Raw genomic sequence first — 16,690 nt, forward strand, 5'->3', positions numbered from 1 at the left:
GGTGTCCAGATAAAGAAAAATAACTGCTTACTGAAAGATTCAGAAGGCATAAGAGATACCTGCTTTTTAAGGACAATGCTGAAAAGTGAGTTTCAAGCTATTCAAATGGCAACGATGAAGTAAAATACTAGTATTAAAATATGCATCCTAAATTCAAGACTGTTTAAGATACCAATGGCAGAGGCCGGGCATGTGGCTCAAGCCTGTAATCCCAGCACTTTGGGAGGCTGAGGAGGGCGGATCATCTGAGGTAAGGAGTTCATGACCAGCCTGGCCAACATGGAGAAATCCCTTCTCTACTAAAAACACAAAGATTAGCCGGGCGTGGTGGCGCATGCCTGTAACCCCGGCTACTGGGAAAGCTGAGACAAAAGAATTGCTTCAACCTGCAAGGCAGAGGTTGCAGTGAGCCAAAATCGTATCACTGCACCCCAGCCTCGGTGACAGCCAGACTCTGTCTCAAAAAAAAAAAAAAAAAAAGATACCAATGGCAGACAGTTCTTCTTCTGCTGCTGCATTTCTATCTTTGTGAGACAAAATTATAAGATTTGGCCAGGTGCAGTGGCTCATGCCTGTAATCCCAGCACTTTGGGAGGCCAAGGCAGATGAATCAAGAGGTCAAGAGATTGAGACTATCCTGGCCAAAACGGTAAAACCTGGTCTCTACTAAAAATACAAAAATTAGCTGGTCGTGATGGCACACGGCTGTAGTCTCAGCTACTTGGGAGGCTGAGGCAGGAGAATCATTTGAACCTGGGAGGCGGAGGGTGCAGTGAGCTGAGATTGTGCCACTGCACTCCAGCCTGGCAACAGAGCAAGACTCCCTCTCAAAAAAGAAAAAAAAAAAATTATAAGATTCAATCTGTCTAACATTTCTTAATTTGATTCCAAACTTTTTAATAAATGGAAAATATTACTTATATCAACTCTAATGATTTACATATTTAGCTAAACTTTTCAGTCATTAGACCAACTGAGGTCCTAGGAGTTACTCAAAAGTTTTTCTAGTGAAAAATGTCACCATGGTTACAATAAATACAGAACTTTAGAAATCTATGAAAGACTTAGTGGTATAGTATAGAAATGATGTGCATTACATATGACAATATGTTTTAAAGAATAAAAAGAAATATAGCATGTATCTGCCAAAAAAGTCTACTATGTGGAGATTTGATATTATTACCAAAAGCAATTTTTATGCTAAATAGCAAATGGATTTCCCTTGTTTGAACTAGAATTCACTATTTACCATTAGTCCACAATCCTGGCAATCAGAAGGAAATGATGCCTTCCAGGGAGACTGTTCAATTTTATTTAAAAAACAAAAACAGCTAAGATAAATACAGAGCAAGAAAAGGTTCCACAACATACCTACTCACTTTGCTTAAATACGACCCTTAATTCAGTTCCAACCTACAGGGTTCAGTCAAATCCTTAACCCACTGTCTCTATAAGACACACCATAGTGAATTGGCACTTTTACTTTATATATCACAACCTGTAACATCAAGTACAGATGAAGCTAGACATCCTGGCTTTAAATGACAAACAAGATTGGGCATGAGAGTTATTATTACACTTAACAATATAAACATTTATTTTCATAAAAATTCCTACTTTCTTAAAGCAAAGATATATCAAATACTATACACAGAACAAAGTAATCTGAACTTAATCAAAATTAAAGGATGGAAATATCTGTGAAGATTTCTTATTACTAAGACTCCTAAAACTGGTTCAATTATAAATAATAACACTAAATATACACTAATCAAGTTTCTGAAATGATCTCTCAGTTGCTGCATATTTTCATATAAAAAGCCAACTTATAAACCGCAGGTTTATATGCACAGCCCTTGGCCATGTAAATTTGGGATATAAAACTGGAAGATTTTTTTCCTCCTATTGATCATTGTAAGTATTACAATCCATTGTTACATATAATTTTACAGGAAAATCATCAAAATTCTAAAATTATAATCATGTCTCAGGAAAACATAAACAGAAAAAGAAAAGGGGTATTTATACGAGCTGTTACCCCTTTTTCTGTCATCTGTATTTAGCTACTTTCCTGGGTATTAGTTCCTTTCACAGAAGGTAGGCAGAAGGAACAGAAATACTTTGATGCCTTTGGTTTGGAGAAAAAAATTACTGTCTGGATTATTTGAATACTTAGCCAAGATACTCTATTTAATCCCTTACCTTGGACTGTTGAAAAGCAATGATGTAAGTTGGAATCCACCTTTTCTAGTTTTATTACAAATTTTAGACAATATTTTACTTAAGATTTTAAAGAGTTAAGGCCGGGCACCATGGCTCACGCCTTATAATCCCAGCACTTTGGGAGGCCGAGGCGGGTGGATCAAGAGATCGAGACCATCCTGGTCAACATGGTGAAACCCCGTCTCTACTAAAAATACAAAAATTAGCTGGGCATAGTGGTGCGCGCCTGTAGTCCCAGCTACTCAGGAGGCTGAGGCAGGAGAATTGCTTGAACCCAGGAGGCGGAGGTTGCGGTGAGCCGAGATCGCGCCACTGCACCCCCGGCTGGAAAAAAAAAAAAACCCCTTCTTTAAAAAAAAAAAAAAAAAAAGATTTTAAAGATCTAAATATTCAACTTAAATACATGTGGGCACATATAATCAACAATCACAGTTTAAAAGGTAGCCATAGTATTCTGAGAAATCATTTGTGCTATATTCACTAATGATACTGACTTTAAGTTTTCCTTTAACTTAGATTCGATAAGAGTACCTTTAAAAAGTTTATGATTCAAAAGACCAACTTACAAAGGAAAAAAAGAGACTAATGTTTGTTCAATGTAAGTAAGTATAATCTACATAAAATTCCATATGCTCAATAAATAAAATTACAAAGGTGAAAATTATGACAATGAACTTCAAGTAGCTCAATATTAAGTAGAACAATAAAATTGTCACTGTGGTATACAAATGGACTACATTATCCATTACTGGACATTTACTCAAGGAGTTGTCAGGGGTAGGGAATATATTTTTCTGGAAGGCTCACTATGTAATACATATCTGTTTACTTGCAATATGAAGTTCTTTAGAAAATGGTACATTTATCTTCAAAGTTAGCAAATTTATTCTTTGCACTTTGTATTTTTAGCATTATGTCATTATGAGTACTTACAATTTTGAATAAGGCTCTTTCATTACTAGTTAGAAAATGTTCCTGCCAAGATTGACAAATACTTAAGTCATATAATATTTTACATAAACAGGAAAAACTACTTATTTAGTATGACTGGATGTAACAGGTATATAGAAATCAAATTGATAAATTGAAAATTAGAAAAATTAAAATTGCAGCTTGTTTTAATAACTAGTAACAATGAATAAACAAGGTAATGCAAAATCTTAACATGACATTAAGCAATGTTAATGGAAATAATAAAAAGCCAGTTGTTCAGGTAGCATTTAAAAAATCTATACATAAAGCACAAAACAATGCTTAAGTAGGATTTTCCTCAGAACATAAGACTTCTAAAATCTGTTACATGCTGAAGTTTTAAATGGCTAAGAAAAACTGTCAAATAGATTTATCAAAATCTCTAAAGTACATTTCTTTAAAATCCAAACCAAAAAATTTAAAAAGCAAATTAAAATTTAACACTAGAACTTTGTAATATAATTAGGCTTGTTAAACTCAACCACTAAAAAGTCATGTGGCCACTTGTAATTACTAAACTCCCCTGACGAAAGTTTATACTACTATTTCTAAGTAGATAATTTTACCACACATTTTTAAGGAAACTCACTAATAGTAAAAAATAAAAAATAAAAGAGGAAAATAATAAAAATTAACCACAATTCAACTTAGACAACAGCTTTTCAGAAAGGGAAAAAAGAGTATGTTGGCAGGTGTCTGCAAGGAGGTAGGTAATATAACGGAATCAGTTTTCATTCTGCAGAACAACCATGAGACTTGCTGCAATGTCAGCTCCAAGCACACACTGAGGGACTCCAGAAAATACTCATTGATCATGCAGCACTTTATAATGCGCATAGGCTTTTTTCTCCTGCTAACCCCGCCTAGCTTCCCTTTGCAGCTTCTTCTCCCCAGCCCTCTCCCCACAATAAAATAATCTTCCTAAAGACGTGAAATAGTTAAATTATCTCAGCAGTCGTAAGTATCAGGAATACCACTCACTACCATAAAGCCTCTTTAACTGAATTAGACAGTTTTTATTTAATGAGGGGAAAAAAAGAAATACCCTACACAATCTCACAGATAAGAATATGATATTTAAATACCTATACCTATAAATACAAATTTCTGATAGTATTCAACACTCAATGCCAAAAGCAATTCTAGTTTCACTTTGACATGTATTTCCTTGGACTAGTTTATACTCAAATAGGATCTTATAAAATTAATACAATCATAAAAAAAGAAAATATAATTTAAAATATTCATGATTCAAATTACAGGATTTTTTAATTGACAGCTCTCTAGCATCAGTGCCTTAAATTTATGGGTTTTAAAATGTTTAATTTAATAACTTGTTTTATAATAATCAAAGTCACATGAAAAACCTAGGACCAGTGTGTACCAGCTAAATTAGGCAATCAGATTGATATAAACATGCTTAGTTTAAAGCTAAAATAACCAGCTGTTTTTAATAGTTAACTGCAGCAAAGCTTTAGGCTTAGATATGTAAATGAATTCTAAGACATATGATACTAAACCTACTCAAAGCTGCTTTGCAGACCCCACCTTCTAATGAGTTAATCTAAAGGTCACCACCAGCACAAGGCTTTTTATTAAGTCTGAGTCTCCTATTTTTCCCCAGCAAACATACAATTTATGAAACATGAAGTTTAAACAAAATAATTATAGACGTATATAGTAATCATGTGAACCAGACTGACACATTCTCACACGGAATAGGTCTGATGGTGTCTTGCTTTTATGCTCTGCCTCTTTTTGCTCTCTCCTCTATTCATCTGTAAAATAATTTCGGCAGATAAGATTTCTTTGTTCAGATTTCAACTTTCATTTCACTTACAAACCTAGCCCTACCTCAAGAATGTCTTCTAGAACATATGCTTCCATTTCAGCCGCTGTCTCCACCATGTTTTATCAAACTGCCATGTTTCTTACTGCACTATGATTAGATCATTGCCAGCAGGAACACTCCTCTGTGTCAGCAAGGGAACAGGAAATGGAATGTTCTATTACATGCCTAAAGCAGCTTAGCTGTTCACTAGCCAGGCATCTACCAAAAGAGCAGGGGGTGACTCACTGTGTATTTTTTAAAGATACAGAAGCTCTATTCCAAAGCAAACTTCTGTCAAGTAATTTCAACAGACAAAATAAAAGTCTCTTATTTTGTCACTTCAATTTTTAAAATCCCAAAATTTCAGAAAAAAACCAACCTATTTTTTAAAAAGCTATTTAACACGTCTGGCTTCCTGGTTGAACAAAAGAGGTTGAAGTGGGTTACGCAGCAATTTATCCTTAGTAAAGCCTTGCAGTGAGATTAATGGCTGTATTAAAGACGCAAAGAAGGAGGCATGATACTGCCAAGTTAGAAATTTGCTACATCAGGCAAATGTATTGTATAACATACATATTACAGTTGACTTCAGAGTATCAAAAATAATTATCCTAATGTAGATTTTTTATAGTAAATTTGTTTTTATTAACTAATCTGTTTCCAAATACCTACAAGAACCAGGTTAACATCCAACTGATTTACAATTCCTGAAGCAAGCTTTAACATTTGATATATGCATTTTCTAGCAGTGCCTTCATTTACTAACCAAAGAAATGGCCTGTTTTTTCTCTTATAATAAATACTCTAAGAGACTAAAATATTCCAGATAAATTTAGAGACACTAAATCTGGATCATCGAACAGCAAATAAAGTGAGTGACTGACAGTAGAACCAATTTATATTAAATTCATTCCTGTAATTGATCTTCCATTTAGTAAAATTTGTTAAGATTGTCAGATTTCTTCCTTATGGAATCTTGAATATAAAAAATGCACTGAAAAAGGAACAATGGGCCGGGCACAGTGGCTCACACCTGTAATCCTAGCACTCTGGGAGGCCAAGGTGGGCAGATCATTTGAGGCCAGGAGTTGGAGATCAGCCTGGCCAACATGGTGAAACCCCATCTCAACTAAAAATACAAAAATTAGCTGGGCATGTTAGAGCGTGCCTGTAATACCAGCTACTCAGGTGGCTGAGGCAGGAGAATCACGTGAACCCGGGAGGTGGAGTTGTTATTACTGCACTCTAGCCTGGGCAACAGAGTGAGACTGTGTCAAAAAACAAAAAGGAACAATGTTTTATGCTCTAAACTGAGAAAAGTGATGTGATAATGTGTATGACATTGCTGGTCTTATCTCTCAAAGTGATGTCATGTTTTAGTGGAGATTTTGGAGTACTCTTGGGCCTCAATTTATTAATCTATATAATGGGACAATATTCACTCAACTTGAAATATCAGAAACTGCTCTAAGTGCAGTCAACAGACAGATAAGGTTTCTTAACAGTTTATATCAAGATTATATCCTACAAAGTACCTCCTACAGTTTCTGATATTTAGGAGATACCCATAGTGTGCCAAGCAATATGTTTTTTTTTTTATTAACATATTTTTTAATCCTCATAACAACCCAGCTAATCTATGTCATAATTTTGTTTGAGATGGAGTCTCACTATGTCACCCAGGCTAGAGTGCAGTGGTGTGTTCTCGGCTCACTGCAACCTCCGACTCCTGGGTTCAAATGATTCTCCTGCCTCAGCCTCCTGAGTAGCTGGGATTATAGACATGTGCCACCATGCCCAGCGAATTTTTGTATTTTTAGTAGAGACAGGGTTTCACCATGTTGGCCAGGATGGTGAACTCCTGATGGCCTCAATCTTCTGATGTCGTGATCCGCCCACCTTGGCCTCCCAAAGTGTTGGGATTATAGGTGTGAGCCACCACACCTGGCCACTATGTCATAATTTTTAAAGTATGTTTTGCTTACCATATGCTATTCTAAATGCTTTTTATATGTTAACTCACTTAATTTTCACAGTCACCCTGAAGTGTTATTATCCTCCCCATTTTACATATGTGGAAATGGGACAAAAAGAGGTTAAGCAACTTGCCAAATTATTTCAAGCTAAGCTAATTAAGTTAAAGAGCTAAGATCTGAGTCTGGGCAATTTGCTCCAGCGTCCATATCCAGAATCATCAACTGTATTTCTTCCATGTGATAATTGTATTTTATGGATAAGGGAACCAAGTATCAGACAGGGCACACGGTTATACAGCAGAGTGAAATCCAGATGCAAATCCAGAACTGATTCCAAAGGCTATGTGGAATTAACGGCAAACAAATTATACTATGTTTTTTTACCTCATACCATAGCTAATGTTTACATTTAGGTATGGGTATGCCTGGCATTTGAAGCCTTCCCAAAGTAATTTCCACTGTTGTAACCTGGCTTAAACAGAAACTACAAACTGGCTTTTGTTATTTCTTGCCTTCCAGATCAATTATTTCTATGCTTCAAATAAACTGCTCCATCTTTAGACTTAAGAGAAGTCATCAACATAGTTTCCCTTTCTCAAATTTTCCTCCAGTGTTAGCAAGCAATGACAGGTTTGAGTTCAAGGAACTCATGTTGTAATACTCTCCTTTTCCACAAGCCAAGAATAGGCCTTCCACATCCTTTATCTGACAATTAATTGGGGCTCCTAAGATCCAAGTCAGTAAAACCCTTCACTCTCCACTTCTCCTCCATTCTAGGATTATGGGGTGCCTCTTAGGTGTTCTGACATTTACTGTTGTTTTTAATAATAAATATGTGATTATGCCTTTCTCACAGAATTATGGCTGTTTATCATTTATTATCTGTCTCCCTTACAGACTAGAAAAAAGCAGGCAACACTGTTGAAAGTAAGCAACACTTTATTCACCAGTGCATACCTACAGCCAGCACTCTCTGCATTCAAGAGATTCTCCTGCTTCAGCCTCCCAAGTAGCTGAGATTATAGCGCCTGCCACCAGGCCCAGCTAATTTTTTGTATTTTTAGTAGAGATGGGGTTTCACCATATTGGTCAGGCTGGTCTAGAATTTCTTACCTCGTGATTTGGCTGCCTCAGCCTCCCAAAGTGCTGGGATTATAGGTGTGAACCACCACACCCACCCAGAACAATAGTAGTAATTTCTAATGACAAAAACATTTGTTCTTTTGCTGTAGGTCACTGAAATAAGATATTAGAAGTACTGAATATAAAGAGAATCTAAATTTCAGATTTTCTGTAATTATTTGTTATATAGCAAAATAAAGTATCCCCTCTACTTCTGTTTTTTAGTTCTTTTCGTCAATATGATTACCTATGCCACCGCAGGATACCCTGGGCAAAAGGGTATAAAGAAAAATTTACATGTGTTTGTCTAAAACCTGTCATCCTAAAATAATAAGCCATCTTCCAGTTCAACCTAATTTTATTTTATTTTATTTCTTTTTCAGATGAAATCTCGCTGTGCACTGCAGCTTGGAGTGCAGTGGCGTAAACTCATCTCACTGCAACCTCCACCTCCTGGGTTCCAGTGATTCTCCTGCCTCAGCCTTCTGAGTAGCTGCGATTACACATGCCCACCACTATGCCTGGCTAATTTTTGTATTTTTAGTGGAGACGGGGTTTCACCACATTGGCCAGGCTGGTCTCGAACTCCTGACCTCAATTAATCTGCCTGCCTTGGCCTCCAAAAGTGCTAGGATTACAGGTGTGGGCCACGGCGTACAGCCTCAACCTAATTTTATAGGCAAGAAAACTGTCTTCCCATTTATCTAAAATGCACTTCAATGGCCCAAGACCTTTCATTATTTTGCCAACAGAAAAAGTATTAAAATATAAATAGCAATTAATATATTAAGTTATACAAATAAATGGAAACCAACATATAAAAAAATTTACATGAAAGAAAATATTGACTGAAAATGAGAGTCAAATATCCAAAGAGTGAAACCTCTCATAAAAAAGAAAGTAAAGTACAAAAAAGCTCAGTGAACACCTAGATTGCATGAAATAATCTTCTAAAGTTGAAAATTTTATTTAGGACCAGCACTGGTTTCCTTGAAGAAAGAAAAAGAAAAACAAAACAAAAAATATGTATAAATGTGGTGACAAGCAAGCAACCCTGTTTTGCATGACTTAACACTTCGTTGATGTTTGTTCCCTTCAGGTAAAACTTTAATAAAAAATTCCTTAGATAGGAGTTTTTTTCCCACAATTTTTTTTTTTTTTTTTTTTTTTTAATTTAGGGAATGGCGAGGCTTCAAAATCCACATATTCAAACAAAACAAGGATAGTCAACTGGTGGTAGGAAAAATTTAATGATTTTGCCCACTCACATAAACTATTAGGAAAAAAACTAAAACAGTTTTACCTCTTTTTTTTTTTTTTGGCGGGGGACGACAGAATCTTACTCTGTCTCTAGGCACCAGGCTGGAGTGCAATGGCAAAATCTCGGCTCACTGCAACCTCCGCCTCCTGGGTTCAAACAATTCTGCCTCAGCCTCCCGAGTAGCTGGGACTACAGCCGCACACCACCACACCCAGCTAATTTTTGTATTTTTAGTAGAGACGGGATTTCACCATGTTGGCCAGGATGGTCTCAATCTCTTGATACCTCTTAAAATTATTAAATTTAGTCATTATATTATAGTATCATATATTTTTCTCCTTTCTACTGTGTAAATTAGAGTTCAGCATAAGTAGGAAACCGAAGAGTGAAAGTGCCTAGACCAAGTATAAGTGAAAGATGTTAAAGACTTAAACAGAATGTAAATTAAAAGGCTAATACAATTTGGTAAGATTTCTGAAAGTCCATAAATTATTAAAACAACACATTCCCATGATTTTACCTTTTATTTCTCCTGAACTACTCATGCTATAAAACTGAGGAATCTAGATAAATGTCTAATGTAGCAAAAAATAAATAAAAAGTAATATTTTTTATTACCACTATAGTTTTATTAACTATGATTTTTATATAAAAGTAATACATGTACATGGAAAGCATTCATAGTTTAAAAGAGAAAAGTAAACCTACCTCTCACCAAACCATCCTAGGAGGTACAACCAGTTATTGTATTCTTCCAAAAATAACCTATGTATTTCAAGCACATCTTAGTATAACATTTTTAATACAGATGGATGCTATTATGCATACTGTCTGTATCCCCATTTTAATATTTAATACGGCATACTTATTTCAGATTAGTACATAAAGATCTGTCTTTGATTTCTGATAGCTGTTCAAATTTTCATTGAATTGCATCATGTATTTAACTAGCCCACTACTGACAGGCATTTACATTGTTTTTAATGTTTCACAGCATTGTATTTAAAATTTTAGTAGATGTTACCCAATTAATTGCCTTCTAAAAAAGTTGAACTAATTTATACTGAAAGTGAATGTGACTGCCTGCTTCCCTACAAATATAAAGTGTTACTGACACGTGTCTATTAAAAATCCAGATCTGTAATCAACATGAGTTTTAAATCATGTATTCAGATTTATCCTTAGTTCTTCATCATTTCTACTTTTCAAGAATCACAAATCAAAGTTACACCTCCTTTCATCTAATTTTCACCCCTATCAAAAAAAATCACATAAATTCATTCTCTGACAATTAAGAACTTCAACTGATTATTAAAAGAGAGTGAGAGAAATAAAGAAAGAGAGAGACAGAAAAAGAGAAAGAGAAAAAAAAAGAAAGGAAAAAAAACCCAACCACAATGAAGAGTCTGTATGCATACAGCTGGAGAAGAATGAGGAGTAGAATGATCTATGCTTTAAAAAAAACCTACTTCTGATAAAACACAAATTCTCTCCAATATTTAGTGGGTTCTTTAGCCTGGGAGTAAGTTTTAAAAAGATGCCTCTGCCAAAATTTAGTATTTTAAAAACCCCGAATTGTTTGGGAAGTATTTGGGTATATTCTCACTAAATAAAATACTGCTGGATACATTTATTTCTTTGCCTTCTACACTTATGTTCAAATTACTCATTTGTAAAGCATGAAATTCTAAAGTAATCCATCATATTTAAGAAATCTAATGTACAAGAATACAGAGCCACATATAAACAATTTTTATGAACACAAAGAGCAGGAAACAGTTTGAACCTCAGTTTCTTGGCATAGATTCTAGGTCTAACTTTGATGATAACAGTTTAAAATGAAAATGATTAAACCTTCACCAGAACAGTCAAAATAAGACAGTGGAACATGCTTCGAGAAATGTGGAAGAATATCTGAAGAATATATGTAAGAAAGGATTAAGTTAAGGATACATAAAATTGTAACATTATCAATAATATAATGCAATGTAATATCCAGCACTATATTCTAAATATGAGGAAGGGTAGGGAGGGTATGTACTATTTTGTAATATTTAAATAACATTTTTTTTCTTAAACAATATTTTCCTCAAGGCTCATACTATAAAAAGCCCCAGAAAAATTGTTTTGTATCATCCTCATTGGCATTTTGATCACTCACTTATACAAACACTTACTGAGTGCTTATTAGGAGGCAGGGTTTATATTACATACACTGGATATAGATGGCAAATAAAATTAGTCCACTTCTAAGAGGCTATAATCTAGAACTCAATCCTGATTCTTGACAATGTTTAATACTAAAATTTCAATGATTTTTTTCTCTAATTAGTCCCCTTCCCATTCTTCTCTAACCCAACTAATAAATGGAATCTGAAATTCAACTAAGAAAAGTACAGAAGAGAATTATATTTAGATACAAAACATTTCATCCAGATGTGTCCTATATACAGAATGAAATACAAGCATAGTCTTGTCTAACATAAGTAAAGTACTAAACAAAGTAAAAAACAAAGCAATGGTCCCTCTTTTTACATCCCCAGTAATAGCTGTGTCTGTTGGACACTTGCATTTGTTGTCTCTACCCATGGTGGGTCACACCATGAATTCATTCTTTTTCCAGTATTTCACAATAGGTTCTATGTACACAAAACTGATAAAATATTTATTGTTTACAGGTCACAATCAACCCTCCCATTTGTCTTAAATGTATATTTTCAAATAAAAACAAGTGCATTCATAATAGAAATTACTTATTTCAATATTTTTGTTTTTAAATAGGTTAAATCTATTGATGATACAGCACTTTCAGTCTTGTCAGCAACACATCCATCCTCCCCTCGAAAGCGAATCACATCTACCAACAGAAAGAAATACACATCACACACACACACACACACACACAAACACACACGCACACAATGAGGGTCTAGGGGACCTGAAGATAAAAATTTAAATTACAAGAAAAAGCTCAAATCCAAAGACAATGTTTTTGAGTCACCAGTTTCTACCACTCTGGGGGAATGAATAAATAGCTCCAAGTTAACTCCAGATAGCATCATGGGCATCGAAAATAATCAGGAAGTAAAAACTACCCAAGTAACCATGGAATCTCATTGTTATCACTGGCTCTCCTCTGGTTCCTTGATGGTCTGGGGTCCCTAACAAGCTCCAGTCAGTCTGGTCTCAAGATATCTGTTACCACTTTGCTATTTCCAGCCTAATCTATTCGTAACAAACCTTGAATGGTTTGACTGCAAGCAATTATTTAAAGATATTAACTCTTGCAATTATTTAAAGTATCAAATAACAGCCTGTGATATTATGATATATGCATTTGGTCTCTGGTCTTAGACCAGTTTCCTGGCATACACTCCTAAAATCCTTGGAATCTTCAAAGTGGTTAAGGGTCTTCCTGTATGCTAAGATTTGACTGAACACTGACAGGCCCTACGGTAGCTTCAGGATAAGGGCTGGTTAGAGAAAGACCAAGGGAAGATTAAATGGTTGGGATTTTTCAGCCCCGCCTCCATCCTCCAAAAAGGGGAGACTAAAAGTGAAATCTATCCCCAATGACCAATAGTTTAATCAATCATGCCTGTATAATAAAGTCTCCATAAAAGCCCAAAAGGACAGGGTTTGATAGGCTTCCGGAGAGCTGAACACAGTAGAAGTTACCGGAGGGTGGCATGACCAGAGAGGGCAGAATTTCCATGCCTCTTGTCCCACACCTTACCCTATGCATCTCTTCATCTGTATCCTTTGTAATAGCTTTATGAAGTGGTAAACATAAGTGTTTCCTTGAGTTCTGTGAGCCACTCAGTAAATTAATCAAACTCAAGAAAGGGATCATGAGAACCCTGATGTACAGTCAGTAGGTCAGAAGCACAGGTAAAACAACCTGGGACCTGTAACTGGCATCTGAAGTGGGAGACAAGTCGTAGAACTGGGCTCTCAATCTGTGGGATTTGACACTATCTCCAGGTAAACAGTGTCAAAATATAATTGATTTAGAGGACACCCAGCTGGTGTCTGTGACAAAAGCTCTACTTGCTTGGTGTATAAAGAAAAAACTCACACATTTCCAGTCACAGAAGTATTTTCGGTTGTGAGAATATGAGTAACTGAGTTTAATTTTCCCTCTATATCATCAGACTACCTTTCAAACTCATAACTCAATCTATTAAGAAATGTGTATTACATTAAATTGTCTCTATCTACCAATGACTAGGCCAGAAATGGCAAAATGCCCATTTTCACTACCTTATCCCAATCATAGATGGAGGATCTTTAGTTGTCTTATATAAAGAGAACCTCAGAGCATGACTGTGACATTCCAAAGTTCCCAAGGTAAATCTATAAACAGGGCTCCATCACTATCCTCATATATTCATAAACAAATAATAATCTCATACAATGTAACTGTGAACTGCCGCTCTGGTTGTCATAAGGATATCTTCACAACTACATGAAGGGTACAATTACTTTCAATTTCCCCACTAATTTCAGATACCCAGTTACTATCAAACCTCCAGTAAAAACTAATTCAGTATAAGAAAACAGAAGACATTTATTTATCAACCTTTATATATACTATAGATACTACACTAGCATGTTTCATTGAATCAAATTTAACCCACATTCACTTTTCAACCCCTCCATCACCAATTTCTTATTAGAGTCACATATTTTTATAAATCCTATATTAACTCCCATCATCTTCAAGAACATGTCCATTTCTCTCAGTGAAGGCAGTTGGTATTATTCAAAGGTTAGGTATTTCTCATAATTATTTTAAGGTAATACATTTGCACATCTTCCATTTTTCAGCATTCCAGCTTGCTGAGAAATTATTACAAGAGAGTATGTCTAGGTCTTAAAGAGTATTTTGCAATTCATACATTCAATCCCTAAATGTTTACAAGAGTTTATATTTTTTAAATCAAATCTGAAAAACTTGCTATTAGAAATCTGCTTCTCAAAAGATCATCTTCCTGATCTAAAGCAATGCTTTCAAAAAATGTTTTGTCTATGCAGAGCATAAATAGAGTGCCAACCTGATAAGCTAAAGCGCTACCAAAATAAGATTCTTTCATTCAACCAATATCTGAGAGAGACACACAATGGGTCCTGAGCAAAGACAGGAGGGCTAGATATATAAGATCAGCCACATCTTCAGAAGGAAAGAGAAAAAAGACAATTTCTATTTCCATCTTCCTTCTTCTAGTTCTTCCAGGAGACATACCCTGCCTCCAGTGTTGCTGCTCTCCTTGATCACAAGACTTTCATCTTAAGGACAAACTTAAGTTTCTAATCTTGGTCATTAGTCCATCAGAGAAAATGTCATTTTATTTAGAGGCACTGGAAGGAAGCAGGCCTCGGAATTTTCCAATTTTTTTGTACTTCCAAATTTTTCACAATAAACATTTGTTTTTTAAAAAGAGTTTCCTGTCAGAGTTCATGGAAAGGGATCAGAAATTAACACTCAAAATCGACCATGTGAGCCAGTCAACAAATAATTAGGCATCCTACATAAAAAGAGTCACATTTGTATTCTATGCAACTTTCTAATTTCCTAGAATTAATTGCTGTGTCCTCTACTTCTAAGTCAGACAATTTCCAAAACACATGTGGCCCAGGAATATATTTACTTCATAAAGAGTGGTAAAGACCACATATCTGCAATCTTTTTTTTTTTTTTTGAGACAGAGTCTCATTCTGTTGCCCAAGACAGAGTGCGGTGGTATGATCTTGACTCCCTGAAACCTCCACCTCCCAGGTTCAAGTGAGTCTCCTGCCTCAGCCTACCAAGTAGCTGGAATCACAGGCGCTCGCTGGCCACCACACCCAGCTAATTTTTGTATTTTTAGTAGAGACGGGGTTTCACTATGTTGGCCAGGCTTGTCTCAAACATTTAACCTCAAGTGATCTGCCTGCCTTGGCCTCCCAAAATGCTGAGATTACGGGTGTGAGCCACTGTGCCCAGCCTTGCAATCTTTTCAACATCATAAATGTGATGCAACCACGTAGGGTTTTTAAGAAATTCAAAGGTTACAAAGGCACAAGATGAGCCATAAGTCTTGTTACCCTCCTGCATCATGGCAAAATACATGTTATAGCATTAACAGACTTCTAGCACAGTTACCAGTTTAATGTCATTTTGCTTTCATATCTTGATTCACCAAATTTTATATGCTTGTTATCTACTGACTGTCCACTGAAGAAAGGAGCACTGGACCCTTCATTGGTTGCCCTCCATCCCCTAATTTTATAGATGTTATTTTTATTTGTAAGGCATTCTACTCCAAAACTATAATTAGGCTTATAATGTGATTAGAAAAATACTAGTCACTGAAGGAAATGCAATTTTATGTTGTTTAGACATTACTAGTTGAAGAAATGTTCATGTATTCCAGACTAATAGAACCTGAATTTCCTTCCAGCTTTCTTCAGTTCTTTTTGAAGGCCCAAGATTGCCATGGTAGCTATTTCTTCCTACTCACCCTCCCATCTCCCCCACTACCACCATATCCTCTACCTCTGGATTATTTTTTCCATTGTGCTACTGTATCTCAAATATTTTCACACAAAGTACATAGTTTTTCCAAGTATAGAAAATGCAATTGTCCTCCCATGATAAAATAATAGGGCTGGGTATAGAAAATATAGGTCAAAATCTACTGTCTCTCAAATAGTGAAGTCACTGTTCTACTGCCTTCAAGCATTCAGTATGACTACTAAAAACTTAGTTATCTGATTTTCCATATCTTTTCCCTCTCTCTCGTAACAATTTTGGGATATTCTTGTCCTTAAGAATTCTAAAATCGTAGATCTTTTTCCATTCATTTTGGTTGTTACTACATGGGTTCTTTCAATCTGAAAATTCATTGTTTTTACAGCTCAGGAAATTTTCTTCAATTATTTCTTTCATTATGCTCTCCTTCCCATGGTTCCTAATTTCTGCTTTTCAAACTCATATTTACAGATGTGAGAACTGTAATATATTTTCCATGCCTCTTTAATTTTCTTTCAAGTTTTTCCAGATTTTTTAAAATTTACATATGCAGACAGTTCCTCCTAATTCCAAAATCAACAATTCAGTCTTGATTCAGGCTAAAATTTTATTTAGCTCATCCATTAAAATTTTTCTTTATAATTTTCAAAACCTTTTCTGGTTCTATGCCCCCTTTTCAATGCAGCTTTGATTAAATATTACAACATGTTCTTAAATCTTAAATAAAATACCAATTATACTTTTCTTTGAAGTATTCTTCTGAATTACAGCTGAGGTTGGTTGTTCTTTTA

The 16,690-nt window shown here is 35.3% G+C and overlaps 1 protein-coding gene across 6 annotated transcripts in view; it reads right to left on the reverse strand.

Moving 5' to 3' along the window:
• ANKRD17 (ankyrin repeat domain 17) overlaps positions 1 to 16,690 on the reverse strand; it is a 175,655-nt gene that overhangs the window by 135,195 nt on the left and 23,770 nt on the right. Inside the window, exon 1 of one of the 6 annotated variants that reach the window (XM_032260973.1) lies at positions 5,050 to 6,678. The exons of the other annotated variants lie outside the window; for them this stretch is intronic. Coding sequence (XP_032116864.1) covers positions 5,050 to 5,103 — 54 coding nt within the window. The 5' untranslated portion in view covers positions 5,104 to 6,678. Of the gene's footprint in view, positions 1 to 5,049; positions 6,679 to 16,690 lie in introns of those variants that run through there. 6 annotated transcript variants of the gene reach the window in all.

The sequence above is a fragment of the Sapajus apella genome, unplaced genomic scaffold (genome assembly GCF_009761245.1).
Source record: "Sapajus apella isolate SASKATOON/1434 unplaced genomic scaffold, GSC_monkey_1.0 scaffold121, whole genome shotgun sequence".
NCBI lineage: Eukaryota > Metazoa > Chordata > Mammalia > Primates > Cebidae > Sapajus > Sapajus apella.